Genomic DNA, 15,506 nt, shown 5'->3' on the forward strand with positions numbered 1-15,506 from the left:
CCTAGGAAATAAGTACTGCAAAGAAGTGCAATTTTACTGACTGTGGTGCATTGTTACCTGCAACTGTTATATACCAATAATTTGTTAAACCAGAAAACCAAAAAAAGATTCATATTCATATTATTACCAGAGAGAAATGATAGCTCAGACGTGGGTTTAAAAGTATGATATATTTCATCACTCATAATTACTTAAGTTGAAGTTTATCACTGAGCCTATAATCGAAATGTACTGTAATGTGTACTCTAACAATAATACAATCAGTGAAACTAGATAAAAGCATAAATGTTTTAAATAACATCTGTATCCTCCTCCTCATATCACCTGCACTGAAGCATATTCTTTATAAGCACCAGTTCATGTGTAAGAAATTGCGTGCACTTGTTTTTTGTGAGGACACATCGTTTACACATCTGGCCACAGTCTGCTTCTTTTCTGCACTTACAGCTTGACTCTAACGGCCAGTTGATACATACATGTATACTGACATTCAGTAGGTTTTGCTTTTGAATCTTCAGACTACTAGGAACCTGTAAAGAGCAATGCAAATGTTTAGTCAGGCAGTCATAATCTGTCTCCCCACAGGCCATTAAATCAGTGTGTTGTGGCTTGTACAAAGCTTTGGCCAGAGTATTGACTGTCTGGCCTGCAGGCCACCCCCTCGGGCCAATCGATTCTCTAGTCTGGGTCAACCAATGGTCCAATGGGTCCACAGGTTCTCCATCCATATTCACATACAGCTGCCATGATCAATCATCAGTGTCCTACCTCATCCTATGACCTACCAGTTCATTTCACTGTTATAGTTCCCATAGCATTCTTCAAGTTTGCAGTTCTCTGCTTGTTGTTTGAATGAAAACACTCAGTTGGCAGTTTATTAGGCACACCAAGCTAAAGCTAATGCAGTTAAATGCACCAGTGCTACATTAAATCCTCCCTTTATGAAGATGATAATGATCAGGTTTAATTCAAGCTGTTTCAGAGTAGTGTTGGACTGCATCATTTTTAGCTTCATGTAGCAAATAAATTGCCAACTGAGTATAGTTATCTTTATATATTATATACTTACTTTATATTGTAGTTATATTTTTGTCTCCCTCTTGTTTGCTTCCTTGCTTTTTCTGTATTTTTTTTATCTCCTGTCTTCTCCACACAATCCACAATTTCCTGCTGTTTCCTCCAAATTATTATGCCACTGTACTCCATTCCTCATCCTTCCCTCATCCTCATCCATCCTACCAATCATCTGCACTGTGGCACACTCTCCTCTCCTGCTTGTAGAGTGATTGATCAATTCACCAGAGACCAGTTAACCATACTTCTGCCTACTGACCCTGAGGGAAAGCGACATGTCTCAGCCAGGTTAGTGACACAATAAGCCAGTTCCTGAGCATAAAATGGAACCTGACTACATTTCGACGTTTGACACATTGTGAGTTGCAATGGAATTGTTACAAAAGTTAGAGTAGAATTAATAAGACAAGAATAACATTTTTCATCAAAGATTCAAATGACTCACAACAAGTAGATAAGACAAAAAAATAAATACAGTATTTAAAAGGGAGGATCTAGCCAGACATCTTCAAACACTTATTTAAATTTGATTAATACCATAATGTTATGAGACACATCATCTGAACCAGAAAAAAAGTTTTTCATTTGATTATGCCCCAGGGACGATCTGTTTCTAAGTAACAAGATATTGTGAGATGAAATTTCATCAGTGGCCCCATCATTTATCCTTAATGCAAACATCTCCCTGGCAGTAATGTGACTGATGGATGGTCAATCTGAGCAACACCCAAGCTACTGCAGAGCTCACAGTCATTAAATATGATTAACATTTTATTACTGTCTCACTTTCACCTCTGGGTATCAGCAGTACATCAGGATAAGGCCTTATTATAGCTGAGCCTAAACTAACAGCTACTGTAGAGATCAAATTAATCATCAGATCAGTGAATGTCTGTGCTTCACATAGCGAGACAGAGATAATATATTCCTCAACTCTCAGGATGTCTCTGAACAGTCTGCAGCTTTGCAAAAGAGAGCAAAGAGAGCAATGTGAATGTCAGTCAGTGTTCAGCTGTTTTACTGTATTTGAAGACTTGGTAAAATACTGGATAAAAACCTTTACAGGTAGCTACTTAGTAATTAAAAGTTTGCAGCAGACAAAAAAGACAATGGAAAATTCTGATGTAAGTAACTTACATGTCCCTTCGTATGTTTGGACCAACAAATGTTTGGCCTTTTTGCTCAGAAAATAATTCAAATGATTGATTGAATGAAAAGCTGCTGATTAATTAAACAGTTTGGTTGCAACTGACATATCCATCCTGCCATATGGAAGCCGCAGTAATATTTGCTGCAAATTAAGCTAAAACAACAAATATCAGAAAAAAGGCTGTATTATATATGGGCACAATATTAGGCCTAAGGTGAGAGGCTACTGTCTAACACAGCTGTCCAAAATCCCCCAAATTATTGTTTAGATTAATATCTGACTTAGAGAAGCCAGGTTTACACCTTTTTTAAATACATCATTAATGCTTAGTGCTGTGCACACATGCACATATAGACACACACACTTCCATGGGGGCCTCTGCATTTATTATGTTTTCTAACACACAAAAAACATTTTCAAGGTTTTTTTTTAATATATTAAACTATTTGGGGTGGAATGAACCTTTTTACAAAGTAAGTTTGCAGACTTAGCTCTTGAGTGTGTTAGTGCCACACAGTGCTCTTTGACAAGGTAGAATAGTTTAGGCTCTTTTGTTCTGCAGCTTCAAAGATGCCTGCCTGGCTCATTATTTTTTCATTTTTGGTCTAAAAAAATGAAGTTATTGAAGATTTGCTAGGAAAATGCTGCTGGAAGCCACATTACAGTTTTGGCACTGATGACCTCTTTTAGGAAAGCTGGTTTTCTTTGTGAGCCTTTTGGGAGGTCAGATTGAAGAGCAGAGCATGAGGGATTGTGGGGGTTTTTGTTAGTCAAAGTAACTTTGTCGTTAGTATTAAAAGAAGGAAAAGTTTAGTTAAACTTTAAGGAGCATTTTGTACTGTTTTGTAACTTGCCATGACCACACTGTATTGTCACTAAGTGCCTATGCAAATTAAACTATTATTTTTCAGGTCTTAAAGCATCGTTTATTTTTTTGCCGTTTTGTTTTTTGCTTTCCCATGCAAGCATACAGTACATCTGGCTGGAAATTGGTTTGTGTTTTCATGTATCTATATGTACTTATATTAACGTCAAGTACGATTTTCATTAGAGCTTAATGTGCTGACCTTTTCTTTTGATGACTTTTGTTTACAAAGTGCTAGAAAATAATAACAAATCCCAATCATAATATCCCATAGTCCAAAGCAAAATCCAACACCCAAAGTTTACTATGGTATGTCACAAAGAAATGCATCAAATCCTTAAACATAAAGCCTAGATTTTAACTATATGCACTTAATTAACTGCTAGCTGTTTTTAAATTGTATAAGGCACTTATGGAGCTGACTGTTTGATCATAGGCTGGCTATCTGTTGGTGGTTGAGGGTGTGCTAGGTCATAGACCGAGGTAGGTAATAGGTTGCCTCCTCGGTGCCAGGATGACTAATCCCCTGGACCATATGTCAGTGGCTTGTTTAGTCCAGGGCAAGTGGAGCAAGAGGACAGAACTATACAGGACAGGAAAACGCAGGCACATTGAGCATCCACATGTAAGCAAGCATTAAGACTTTTGATTTTATAGTTTCTTAAAGATTAAATGAGTAAATGTCAGAGCATTATTTTGAGAAGAGCATTGGTTACTAGACTAGGAAAGGAAAAGAGGATGTACATAAGGTTTTAGGCCATCATTGATGCCCATTGTCACACAGGGGGATGGTCCAAATGAAGCAGAGGAGATCAAGGTGCAAACACTGCTGCATCAGAGTAAAACTAACTTTAACCTGCTTTCATTCCAGGAGACAGCAGCGGCCGGGAGGAGGAGTAGGGAAGAACCAGCCTCAGCAGATACTACAACAGTCACCACAGCACCAGGGGGATCAAACCCAGCAGCAGTCTCCAAATCAGCAGCAGCAGAATTTAACAGAACTGGGAGATAACAGAAACAACAGTGGTGGGCGGCCTCCTCGCCAGTACCAAGGAGGACATGGGCAACGCCAAGGAGGACCCCCACACCACGGATACAGCCAGAACAGGCGTTGGCATCACAATCAGAAAAGTCAAGGGCATGGACTGATAAACACTACAGGTGATAAAGGAGTTCCAGCAAGAACAACCAAAGACAGAGAGACTGAGAATGTAAGCCTAGGTGATGAACAGATCAGACTGCCTCAAGACTGCAGCAGAAAGAGTCCGAATGAATCACCCAAATCTGAGTCAACACTCAGTACAAATACTTTCCCAGATCTGACAGCTAATAAGGAATCTCCCAACCCACCAGGAAGTGGAAAAATATGTGAGAGCCAGTTGGAGCAGCCTAAAATCAGCTTGCTGCAGTCATCAAAGGAGAGGCTGAGGAGGAGACTAAAGGACAAGGTACCAAAAAGCTGCTTAGTACCTGTCAGTCAGTATTAAGACACTTAGGACTAATGTGCACACACAGGCTACCATTTGGTCTTATTATTTTCATTATGTTCACATGCACATTAATAAATTCATATCACCATCATTGACACAGCCCCACACTGACATGGAGGGGAGTACATGCTTTCACTAAGAATGTGAAGAAACTAAAGCAGCATTAGACATTATTTTTTTCATGTTTTGATGTGCTCTAAACTAGTGAAATAGCCAACTGTGTTGCTGCTCTTGGCTTCCTTTTTCTACAACTCATTACGACCAGGGGTGGATTGATTTGCCAGCAGTGGACTCCTCAGCAGGCAGTAAGGCAGGAATTAATAAACATATCCACAGTGATGGCAGTGAATCAGCGAATACCATCTAAGAGCCAGCATGGGCTTCATTTTTTCAAAGTTTAAAGTCAGTGTAAGGCTTTCAACTCAGCTTTCCACATGGGGATACTAAATTCATAGTAATTTGGTCAATATGTTACTTATGCATTTTCTTTTCCCCATCATTTTTTTAAAGTTCATAAAGAGTAAAGTCCATAGACAGACATAACTAACCACAATAAGGTCTCACGTCACAAGCCACTGATGAAGATTCTTGTCATTTGTCATGCTGATGCATACAAAGATTCTTGTAAGCACAGGGAAGCACAGCAGGTTTGAAAAAATAAAGACAATTTACAATTTGATTCAAATATTTGTTTCTCTATTTCTTCTCTATTTCTATTTAGAGAGAGATGGCCCAATTAACTTGCTGCATTGTCATAATTATGTGTATGATAAATTGACTTAAAATCTTTCTCCTAAGTTGTGTTTAAACCTATGCTAAAATTGAATACTGTATCATCACCAGTCACATACCTAATATCTCCTGCCATCTCCTAATCAGGAAGAGGCACGTGTGGCGGCATCAGGCCCCGAGTCGCAGAGCATGAACCGCCTGGTGGACCTTCTCAACAGCATGAGGAGCAACAGCAGCGGGGTGGAGCAGCAACTGGCATCTTTCATGGAGGAGGCACAGTGCTCAGCACGGTCAGAGGAAACCCTGGCTCAGGTGGTCAGCACAATCTACTCCAAGGCCGTGTCAGACAGGAGCTTCGCCGCCACAGCCGCCAAACTCTGTGACAAGATGGCGTTGTTCATGGTGCAGGGGACCAAGTTCAGATCGTTGCTTCTCAACATGCTGCAGGTGAGAGTGCTGGAAATGAGTGTTGGTGCAGCAAAGGAGAGTGGTCTGCTGCTTCAAGCTTTATGCATATCTTATTTTTATTTTCTTCTGTCTGTTCTTTATTCTGTATCAATATGTATTAGTTTCTTTTTAATTAAATTTTGTCAAAGGATTTTTGTGCAATAAATATTAGAGTCCAGCCAATTATTAGTTTATCAAAGACATGTCAGTATCAGGGCATTTGTCAGCTAGTAAGAAACAGAAATGCCCAAAATATATTTGAGAACATTTAGAAACAGCATCTGCATTACATTGTGTTTCCAAAAGAAAGCCAAATACATGTCATGTCTGTACTTGAGATGTGCTTTACTTATATGAAGTACTTTAGTACTGTATTCTTTTACTCCATAGTTGTTAATATGATTTTACACACATTAAAAACAAACATACAGTCAACTTATAAAATGTGTTGCAGTAGATAAAAGCCAATGACAGCTGTTTTCTGTGAGGTTGCCAATAGAAATGACAAAACTCATCTCAGAACAAAACGTAAAAAAGCTCCTGAAGTCCTTTAAAATTATTTGTTTTATTTTGTTGCAGACATAAGTCGTGTGAGCAAAATATCAGCAAGTTAATGTTACTATAATTAATTCATTATAGATATAGTTAATTTCACCATTGTGGGACAAATAAAGGTTTTCTATCTATCTTACATTTATATTTTTTGTACCAAGTATTGGCCAGAGTATGATAGAAATCCAGAAAGCATGTTATTAATCCGATTCCTGATGTTATTTATAATTTCAACTGGATCAAGATGTCTTGAAGAAAATGGATGGATAGATTAATCAATTAAAAATGATTGATTTAAGTTTTTGCTAAATCAGCACTTACACTTACTTTTATGGGTCCTAGCTCCAGTAGCTGGCAGTTGTGGCAGTGTCTGAAGAAGCTCACTGAAACACAAACACAAAAGTGGATTAATTAGACTTTGGGGGAAAAAAAGACTTTTGAAAGACTTTTTCTAAGGTCTTCTTTAGAAAACTGAATTCAACACTAAGACTTCTGAATACCTGCACACACCCCAGGACTCCTAGTACTTTGTAAATGTCATTCCAGGAGCTCTTGATAAAACAAAATATTTTTGCCAAACTAGTAGTATTTCATAGTGCATATTTTAACACAATCCTCTAATTTCAACAGTTTCATTCAGCCTTCCTTTTATAAGAAAGCACTTTCACATGGAAGCCAACTGTGTGTGTGTGATATTGTAAATGTCAGTGGGCAAAGTAGCTAATCCAGACACCCAAGGGAGACAGACCTGTCCCCTCTTTCACCCTCCATTCCCTCACTTTACTGCACAGATCCAGTCTTTCACCCATGATGAAAAGATCACTGTAGCCATTATATATTTCACTGCCTTTCTCCTCTTCCCACTCTCTATTCCTGTGCTCCCAATCATATCACGTCCCCTCACCCAGAACGACATGGGCCAGTGCCTTGCCGCCTCTGCCATCCCACTCTGTCTCTCACCACACTCCTCCCCTCTCATCCCTCGCTCTGTCCTGAGTGCCAGACAATCTCGCCAGAGTGGCAGACAGTCTAAAAGTAGGCAAACAAGACATACACGCTGTCTTCAGATGACATTCAGGCTCTAAATGTTAACCCACCTGCTGCTTCCCTGCACTCATTCTCCTCTTTCCTTTCCCTGCAGATGCTCTTTTTGGCTGCATGTTTCCTTTTTCCCCTCCCTCATGTTTTTCCATTTAAACACCTCTGTCTTTAGAGGTTCGGATTTCTATCCCAGAACCAGCAGTTAAATAGCAGCAGTGAATCCTGTCTTAATCCTTTTACCCCCCATACCCCCTTTTTCCACTTCTTTATTTACCCCCCATGCAGCATCACAGCTTTGTGGTCCCTCGCTTCTTTTATTTCTCACTTTTAAATCCCACTTCCCAGCTAGATTGGACCCCCTCCTTGTCTTTGACATTTTAGCTTTTTTGCTTTAAAACTTTTTAAATGTCATAAGTAGCCTCATGAAGGCTGTCTTTAATGATACTGCTTCCAGACCCCTGGTTCTCAATATGGGGGCAATTAGAATGTGGCCTATTAAATAACAGACATAAGGGTATGTAGTGGCTCTGATTAAATAAGTCCAGATAGTCACCTATAAGAAATCGTCAGCATTTTCTCGTCGCAAATATTGTTGGCACATTCAACACGCAGCTTCTTTTCTTCCCCAAGTCTTTCCTGCTGCTCATGGTTCAGTCACTATTTTATTATTTTTGTTGTTTCATTATCAGATGTATGTATCAGCCCTTTTAAATAGGTGTGTGTATGTCTTTTTGAGTGCGTGTGTGGTTTTGTTTGGCAGTGTGAGTGAGTTTTCTCTTGGCTCTATTCAAGGTTGCATATACAAGCAGGACTTCAGCATAGTTATTAGTACAAGTCAGAGAGTATCAGCCTCTCCACTAACTATGTTTCCAGTGCACTTCAGTCCACAGTAACAGACCATACACTATATGTGAAGCAGTGAGTTACTCCAACTGTTAAAGTTTCAGTTTAACCTGCCTTACAACATCTGCACAAGTGCATATTAAGCATTAACTCATATTAACCTCAACACTTTTACCGCACTGACACAGTTCACTTTCAAACCAAATTCACATATTCTCCACTACTTTTGGAGTTTTTCAACTGCTTACTTTAAGCTGTGAGGTTAATACGTATGGCACCTACATAAGCTCCCATCTGAGAGATAGATGTTAATATTACATCTACTGCTGATGAATTTATGAAGCCATTATATACCACCTACCTGCCACCTACTTAGAACGTGTATTACACACCTAAAAAAAAACTAGTGTTTCAGTGTATTTCTTAAACTAAGTCCACATGCCTGTTGTTTTACAGAAGGACTTCTCCCGTCGTGAAGAACTCCAGCAGTCAGATGTGGAGAGGTGGTTGGGTTTCATCACCTTCTTGTGTGAGGTGTTTGGTACCATGAGGAGCAGCTCTGGGGAGCCATTCAGAGTGCTGGTGTGTCCCATCTACACCTGCCTACGAGAGGTTTGTGTCCACAGATTTTTTTTTTTTTTTTTTTTTAAATCAATAAGTACGCAAATAGCCAATCAATCCTCCCCATCTATGAGATCTAGTAAGTGGAGTGTCCAGTTGTGTCTGTGTACCTTGTCTGTTTAGATCGATACTGCACCGAGTCAGTTTCCTGTTTTTGGCCAGACCTAGTCTAGACTCGAGACACCGCAGTGGGGTTTGGTTAGTGGTGCAAACAGTCAGGGCGTTATCAGTTCCAGGAAAATGCGTGACCCGGGTTCAGTTTTCATCAGTTGTTATGCTCTTACACCCGGTCTGCTGGTTACCATGGTAACCATTAAAAACAGCCACAGCAGACACCACGATAAAGAAGTGGTTAACAACAGATGGGATATTGAAAGGGGAAGCAAAGCGAGGGGAGCAGAGGTAAGAGGAAGTGGAGGAGACTGTGGTCAGGTTGACAGTGCAGAGGAAGTTTACTCATGGCATGACAGGGCGAGGAGAGAAGAAAGTGAGAAGGGGGTGACAGAATCTGAGAGTGAAAATGATTGTTGATAGATTGATAATTTATAGTTTAAGAGAGTAGAGAAGAATTGGTGGTTGAGGCACGTGCAGTGCAGTTTTCCCACCCATGTCCACACCTCTGCCGGTCTAGGAGTTGATACACACCCTGCATCTTTCTAACAAACACAACAATCACACACAGCTAATGCCAACCACACCCTGTCTGAGCGTATGCCCAGGGCATTATCTCAGCTTGTTAAAAGGCTCAGCAGTATGACCAAGGGTGTGGAGTAACCAGTCAGAAATACAAACACACCTTGGTATTTCCGCATCAGCAATGTCACATTTAGCCCTGCGATGCTTGAGGTCAGAACACATGTTCAATATACAATATTTGCTTTGTATATTGTCCTGAACTGTGTGTAAACCTGCACATGAGCCAATAACAAACAAATCGTTTCCCTGAGACCTAGTTCCTGATTTTTCTCCATATGCTGTTGCGGCTGTCTCGTTGAAACATATACAGTGTCAGATTCTAGCTACAAGTTATGCACCATAATGCATGCTCACCTCCCTGTGTATTGGTGTATATGTTTACATATGCAAACGTATGTGCCTGCTCATGTGTATGGGAGTGCATTTAGTGGACGTCTTCTTTTCCCTAAAGAACAGGATTAGTTGACACTTGAGGTGTGTACATGACAGCTGTAGGTATAGATATAGGAAGTCAGCGTAAGGTTATATCTTATGATGTGACAAAACTAATAATTTAGAATTGACCCAGCTTAACCTAGACACCACCTAATGTAAGTATGTAAGTTCCTCCAGGTTCCACAGCGAAAATTTGAGAAAGTCAGGACTTCTATCATTAACAGCATTAAATGTATAATAATTATATCTTATTATTTTTGGCCACATCAGATTCTATACAAAGGTTAATATGCAAATTTTTCTATTCTTTGGCTTATTTATTTGGCTTGCTCCTGTTTCAGCATGTTACTATGGCTACACAGGTTGTTAAGAAACTCGGTGGCAAGTGTATAATTTTAGAACAGTGATTGAGCCAAAGAACATGTTCATTAAACAATTTACCTACTCCAGCGAATGAGAAACGAATTTGTGACGTGACGTGACGGAAAGGTGAGCGCAGGATAATAAATCGGTTTCTATGAGGGGTAAAAACGACCCCTCGGCAGTTCTAGGTATATAGAACTTTTTTTTTTTTAAACCCCACCCCCACCATAATTCACTAGATAATTAATAACACCAGGAAAAGAAAAAGTCATGAACTGAGATATGTATGGCTTTTACTTTAATAGCATTTAAAAACAGGAGAGGGATAAAAATGACCTCTTGGTGTTTCCAGTGTTAATGTAACTAGAAGTGCTGGTCCTGACGCTAGACCTGCTGTTGCTAAGCAACAACTGGAAACCTAGTGAAGTTATAGTAGTTATAATTTTAACTCTGAGCACTCTGCGCGTCATTAGTACCTGATAAAACATGTTTTTCTCTCAGCCCTCATGCATCCTTTCTAATTTTGTCAGTGGTATGACCGGTTTCGACCTATACCAACAAACGTGTTTTTTAGTAATGAAGTCAAATCAAAAGGCAGTTTAAATGAATGATGTATGTTTCTAGAACAGACAGAAAAGATGCTAATACAGCTGACAGGAGAACTAATGATAGAGGAGTATAGACTAGACCATTTTAAACCTACTGAGCAAAATGTCATCCTCAGCTCCCCAGAGAACTCATTATGAGCTAATGCTGTTGTCGCACAACTCTCCTACTTTGGGAACGGTGAGACATCAACTGCCACACTGTCACCACACCCGTCTAAGTATACAGAGGAGCTGATGTCTGTGCCACTGCTGGGCCTGAATGATAGGTGGAATACCATTAAGAGTGCAATGTGGAAATAAGATGCCAGCTCACACTGAATGATGACCACAGCATTAGGCAGATTCACACATAATTTACATCTTTTTTTAGAGCTCTTTCTTAAAGCATGCATTTAAGTCCACTTTGGTCTGTGTATGGAGTTATACTGCAAACACTAAATGAAACCCGGACTTTGGTTGCCTTATTGCAGTAGGTGGGCTCTGCCAGGAGACCATGAGCACCCCTGTATTAGTCCAATTGAAAAACAAAAAATACTTTATAGTACTGCTACTTGGGTTGATCCTGTTGATTCAACCTGTAAAAACAACTTGTATTGACCTGCTGGGGGCAGCAGAAACAAGTTGTGAACTTTGACATGTCATCACCATTTAAGTTTATATGACAGCCTTGTTTTGTTTGGATGAAACTGTGAAATTAAACATTTTAAAGTCAACACTACAAGTGGCACCTTTATAACGATATTGTATTTAAATCACACAGCAATTGCAGGTCCTGCATCTAAACACAGCGACTTCTAGAGATTGAGTCGTGGCAACTGGACTTCTAGTTTTTAGGTCGAAACGTTTCACTACTCCTCTGAGCAGCTTCATCAGTCTGACTGATGAAGTTGCCAAACTAGACGTCCAGTTGCCATGACTTCACCTGCACGACTGAGAAACTTCAGACTCTGATTTCCTGTGTATTCAAAGTATGAGCTCACTCATTTTTTCCATAGTTGTCTGAACCCTGCATTTACACCTTATTTTGCTCATTGTAGAGCAGGTCTACCCTTCCCAGGTTTAATTATATATCACTCCAACAAAACACCCTTACCCTTCCTCCCTTTTGTTTCCTTCCCTCCTTCAGGCTAATCAAACTGGCACTTTGGAAACAGACTTATGAGAAATAAAATGATGTCCTTAGAGGTGGAGAAGGACTATATAACCTGTAATCTGACACTAAATGCCAATAGTCTAATAGTCTAGGTTCTGTTGTTCTATATTCCTTTATCGCTGTCCCTCCCTGTGTTGTCTGAAAGGGTCAGTTATCTACCCATCTGTGCATGGGGCCAGCATGGGGGAAAAGCCAGCTAACATGTTTACCAGCTCCACTGTTTGTTTTTGGCTACACTAGGTGTGCACATTATGTGTGTGCATATTCATGTGTGTGTACATTAAGCAAGCCTTAATGCGTGATGGTTAGATAGTTAGCTTGCCAGGGTGAAAACAGTGTGCTGTCTTCCAAGATTTAAAATATCAATGTAGAACATATTTACTGTTTTTCTTATGAAGTAATTAACACACAAACACTTGTATTTGCCTAATATCCCCATGTGGCATATATGGAGCTATACAAATATTTATATATCTTCTACCCTTGTTAGGCTTTGCTTGTGTACTGTGCTAGACTTGATATTACTACGTTTGAATTTGTTGCGTTTTATTTTCTGTGCAGCTCTTTGCTTTGTATTGTCCAGGTATATTGATGTAATGTCTATTCTTGTCCCCAATAGCTGTTAGAGTCCATGGACGTTAAGGAAGATGCAGTCCTCTGCTGCTCTATGGAGGTATGGACCACACATACATTCACAGATAGACAGATGTACATAAATGCAAACTCGCACACCTTTTTGATGTGTTGACCACTGCTGCCTGACAGACACACCTTTTCTAACCTCTGTCCTCTTTACTTTCTCCCTCACTCCGACCCTTTCTTCACCACTAGTTGCAAAGCACTGGGCGACTCCTGGAAGAACAGCTCCCAGAAATGATGACAGAGCTCCTAGCAGCCGTCAGGGACAAGATGCTTTGTCCAGCCGAATCTCAGCTCACCCGCTCTCTACTCATGGAGGTCATTGAATTGCACGCCCACCGCTGGAGCCCCCTGGAGGCTCTTACCACCCAATACTACAACCGAACCATCCAAAAGCTCACCACCACTGTCTAGGTGCCAGCTCCCCTGAGAAGAAAGGAGACATTGTTCCAGCTGATCATCAGTCTGCTCTTCTAGTTTTACCATAAGACAGAAATTTCATAATGATGTCTCTATCTTGCTAAAATAAATGAAGGCTTTATGTGGTTGCTAAAATATAACTGTACAGTTTGATAATTTCCCCAAGATAGGTGACCACTGCCACAAGCAAACAACATGCTAGCCACCAAACAGGTAGCCTCAGCCATCCAGGCCATGCTATGTGTGGTGATTCAAACAATGAAAAGCCTATTTAACACAGATTTGAGAAAACAATAGCAAATAGATGGCCAGTAGGGGCATGCTTGACTACAGTCTGATGCTTTGTCTGGCTGAAGAATAAAGGAGTGAACAGACAAGAGAAGGGGTCACACAGGGGAGAGGAGGAGAGGGCAGCAGCCAGTCTGTGGGGAATAGAGAGGTCCGTACCCTAAGATGAATGCAGGAGGGAGGGAGGTGGTTCGGGTTAGGGATGTTTAAGTCTCGTCATTGTGTTCATTTGCGCCCCCCATCTCATTCACCTCTGTCTTTCCATCCGCCCCGAGGGTCTGTGTGGCTGATAAAAGAGAGAGGAGGTGGAAGGGAGTAGATACAGCGGTGTCTGTCTGGACCGTAGGCCCCGCCGGGCCAGGGGACCAGGTCAAAGGGCCTTGCTGTGGAGCTCCACAGCTCTGACAGCTACCCCCAGCCTTTGTCTCCCCAACTCCTCCCTACCCACCCCCCAGCAGGAAGCCTTTTTGTGGTGATGAGACAGCAGGCCTGCTGGGCCGGGCTGGGCTAGGGATAAGGATCAGTCTGGCTGGAGTAGGGTGGCAGATGGCTGCTTGAGCTTGCTTGTGAGACCACACACTCCTAACACACCCCAGTGCGGGCCTGAAAAAAAAAAAAAGCGTTTGGGGGGGGGGGGCGCTATCAGCATTAGAAAAGCATTAAAGTCGAGACTGCTGTCTGATAATTCTAATAGGGAAATGTCTCTTTTCTGTTAAGCTGTGCATGTCCAAGCTTTGTTGCCCACATCACTGATATTTTATTTTTAAATCATTTATTATTTTTAATTATTTCATTTTGAAATCAATTGACAAAATGGTATGTATAGGATTATATCATAGGTAGGCCTTCTTGCACAGGTTTGATTTGTTTTGCACCATTTGGGGGCAATTTACTGTAAATTTTTAAAAAGTTTGAATTTGAATCAGTGCTTGCGGTATTCATTTTAAAAATCTCAGTGGATTGAGAAATGGGTTGAGCATAGTGAAGGATTTTTAGGAGGTCTTAATGGACTAGTGGCCTTGTCAGTTATCCCTTCCTATAAGAGCTCTCTTGTTGGCATGCAGGGTCTGTGGAAGCAGGGAGAATGATAAGGTCTAAACAATTGGACCTCTTCATGTCGGTCCGCTGCTCAAGCAAAAACACATTGGAAGAGTTTCAAACAAAAGCATGGCATAAAGAGAAACAGAAGTAAAATGCCTCTTTGAAATTCTCTCCTACTCAAGTCATTCTTTGCAGTGGACATTTTGCAAGTGTTTCATATTGACTGTATTTGATCTTGCTTTGTTTGAGAAAAATTACAACTATTAACCCGTGTATTGAAGCTGACATGAAAAGAAGAAAATCTTATTGTATGAACTCATTTGCTTGTCATATGTGACCCTTATTCCAGCTAACGTGTGTACTATGATATTGACGTACCAAGCCAATCATGTACTATTTATAAATGGGCTCTATATATAATCTGCATATATTATATTTACAAAGTATTTAAAAATGTTGAAACACAAGGGGGGTAGTGCAACAGTAATGTTACACATAGGAAGATTATCGCTGTTTGGACTAGAGGTTGGCCTTCCATGCATGTCTATGAAAATGCGTGGGAGTTGTCTCTCACACACACACACACACACACACAAACACACACGCACATATGTACATGCATACACATACATAGTTTCCCATTGAATCTCTGTGGGCAGTTTTAAGTGTTTTTTATATTATTTTCTGTCTTGCATCAAGAATTAAGATACTGTGTGGTAGAAACACACCCCAGAAGAATTGTTAGATGGGAATGGTGATTTAACTCACAAATGTTTCTGGAGTTGCAGTCTAATCATCTGTTAAGTGTGTCTCTGCATAAAATGTTATTTGTTATATTGTTGTCCTTATTTTATTTCATACACACACACAACCAGTTAAAGGTTTGGACACCCTTTCCCATTAAGCTTGCTGGCAAGTGTGTAAGTGTGGTATTACTGTGTCTTAGTTTATAAAAAGGGAAAAAAAAAAAAAAAACTTTGTTTTTATTATGCAAACAGCAGGTCACTCTCACAGCAGATGGGGACAGGTGGGGATCGCCCCCCTCGTC

At 40.4% G+C, this 15,506-nt stretch overlaps 1 protein-coding gene across 2 annotated transcripts in view; it reads left to right on the forward strand.

The window, feature by feature from the left end:
- Positions 1 to 15,292, forward strand: part of ctif (CBP80/20-dependent translation initiation factor) — a 41,275-nt gene extending 25,983 nt beyond the window's left edge. The window contains exons 9-14 of one of the 2 annotated variants that reach the window (XM_026298099.2): positions 1,282 to 1,362; positions 3,961 to 4,537; positions 5,459 to 5,758; positions 8,651 to 8,806; positions 12,690 to 12,743; positions 12,902 to 15,292. In XM_026298099.2, coding sequence (XP_026153884.1) covers positions 1,282 to 1,362; positions 3,961 to 4,537; positions 5,459 to 5,758; positions 8,651 to 8,806; positions 12,690 to 12,743; positions 12,902 to 13,123 — 1,390 coding nt within the window. In that variant the 3' untranslated portion in view covers positions 13,124 to 15,292. The remainder of the gene's footprint in view (positions 1 to 1,281; positions 1,363 to 3,960; positions 4,538 to 5,458; positions 5,759 to 8,650; positions 8,807 to 12,689; positions 12,744 to 12,901) is intronic. The other variant, XM_026298100.2, reaches the window with a different exon arrangement.
- The last annotated feature ends 214 nt before the right edge of the window (positions 15,293 to 15,506 follow it).

Source organism: Mastacembelus armatus, chromosome 12, assembly GCF_900324485.2.
Source record: "Mastacembelus armatus chromosome 12, fMasArm1.2, whole genome shotgun sequence".
In the NCBI taxonomy this organism is placed as follows: Eukaryota; Metazoa; Chordata; class Actinopteri; order Synbranchiformes; family Mastacembelidae; genus Mastacembelus; species Mastacembelus armatus.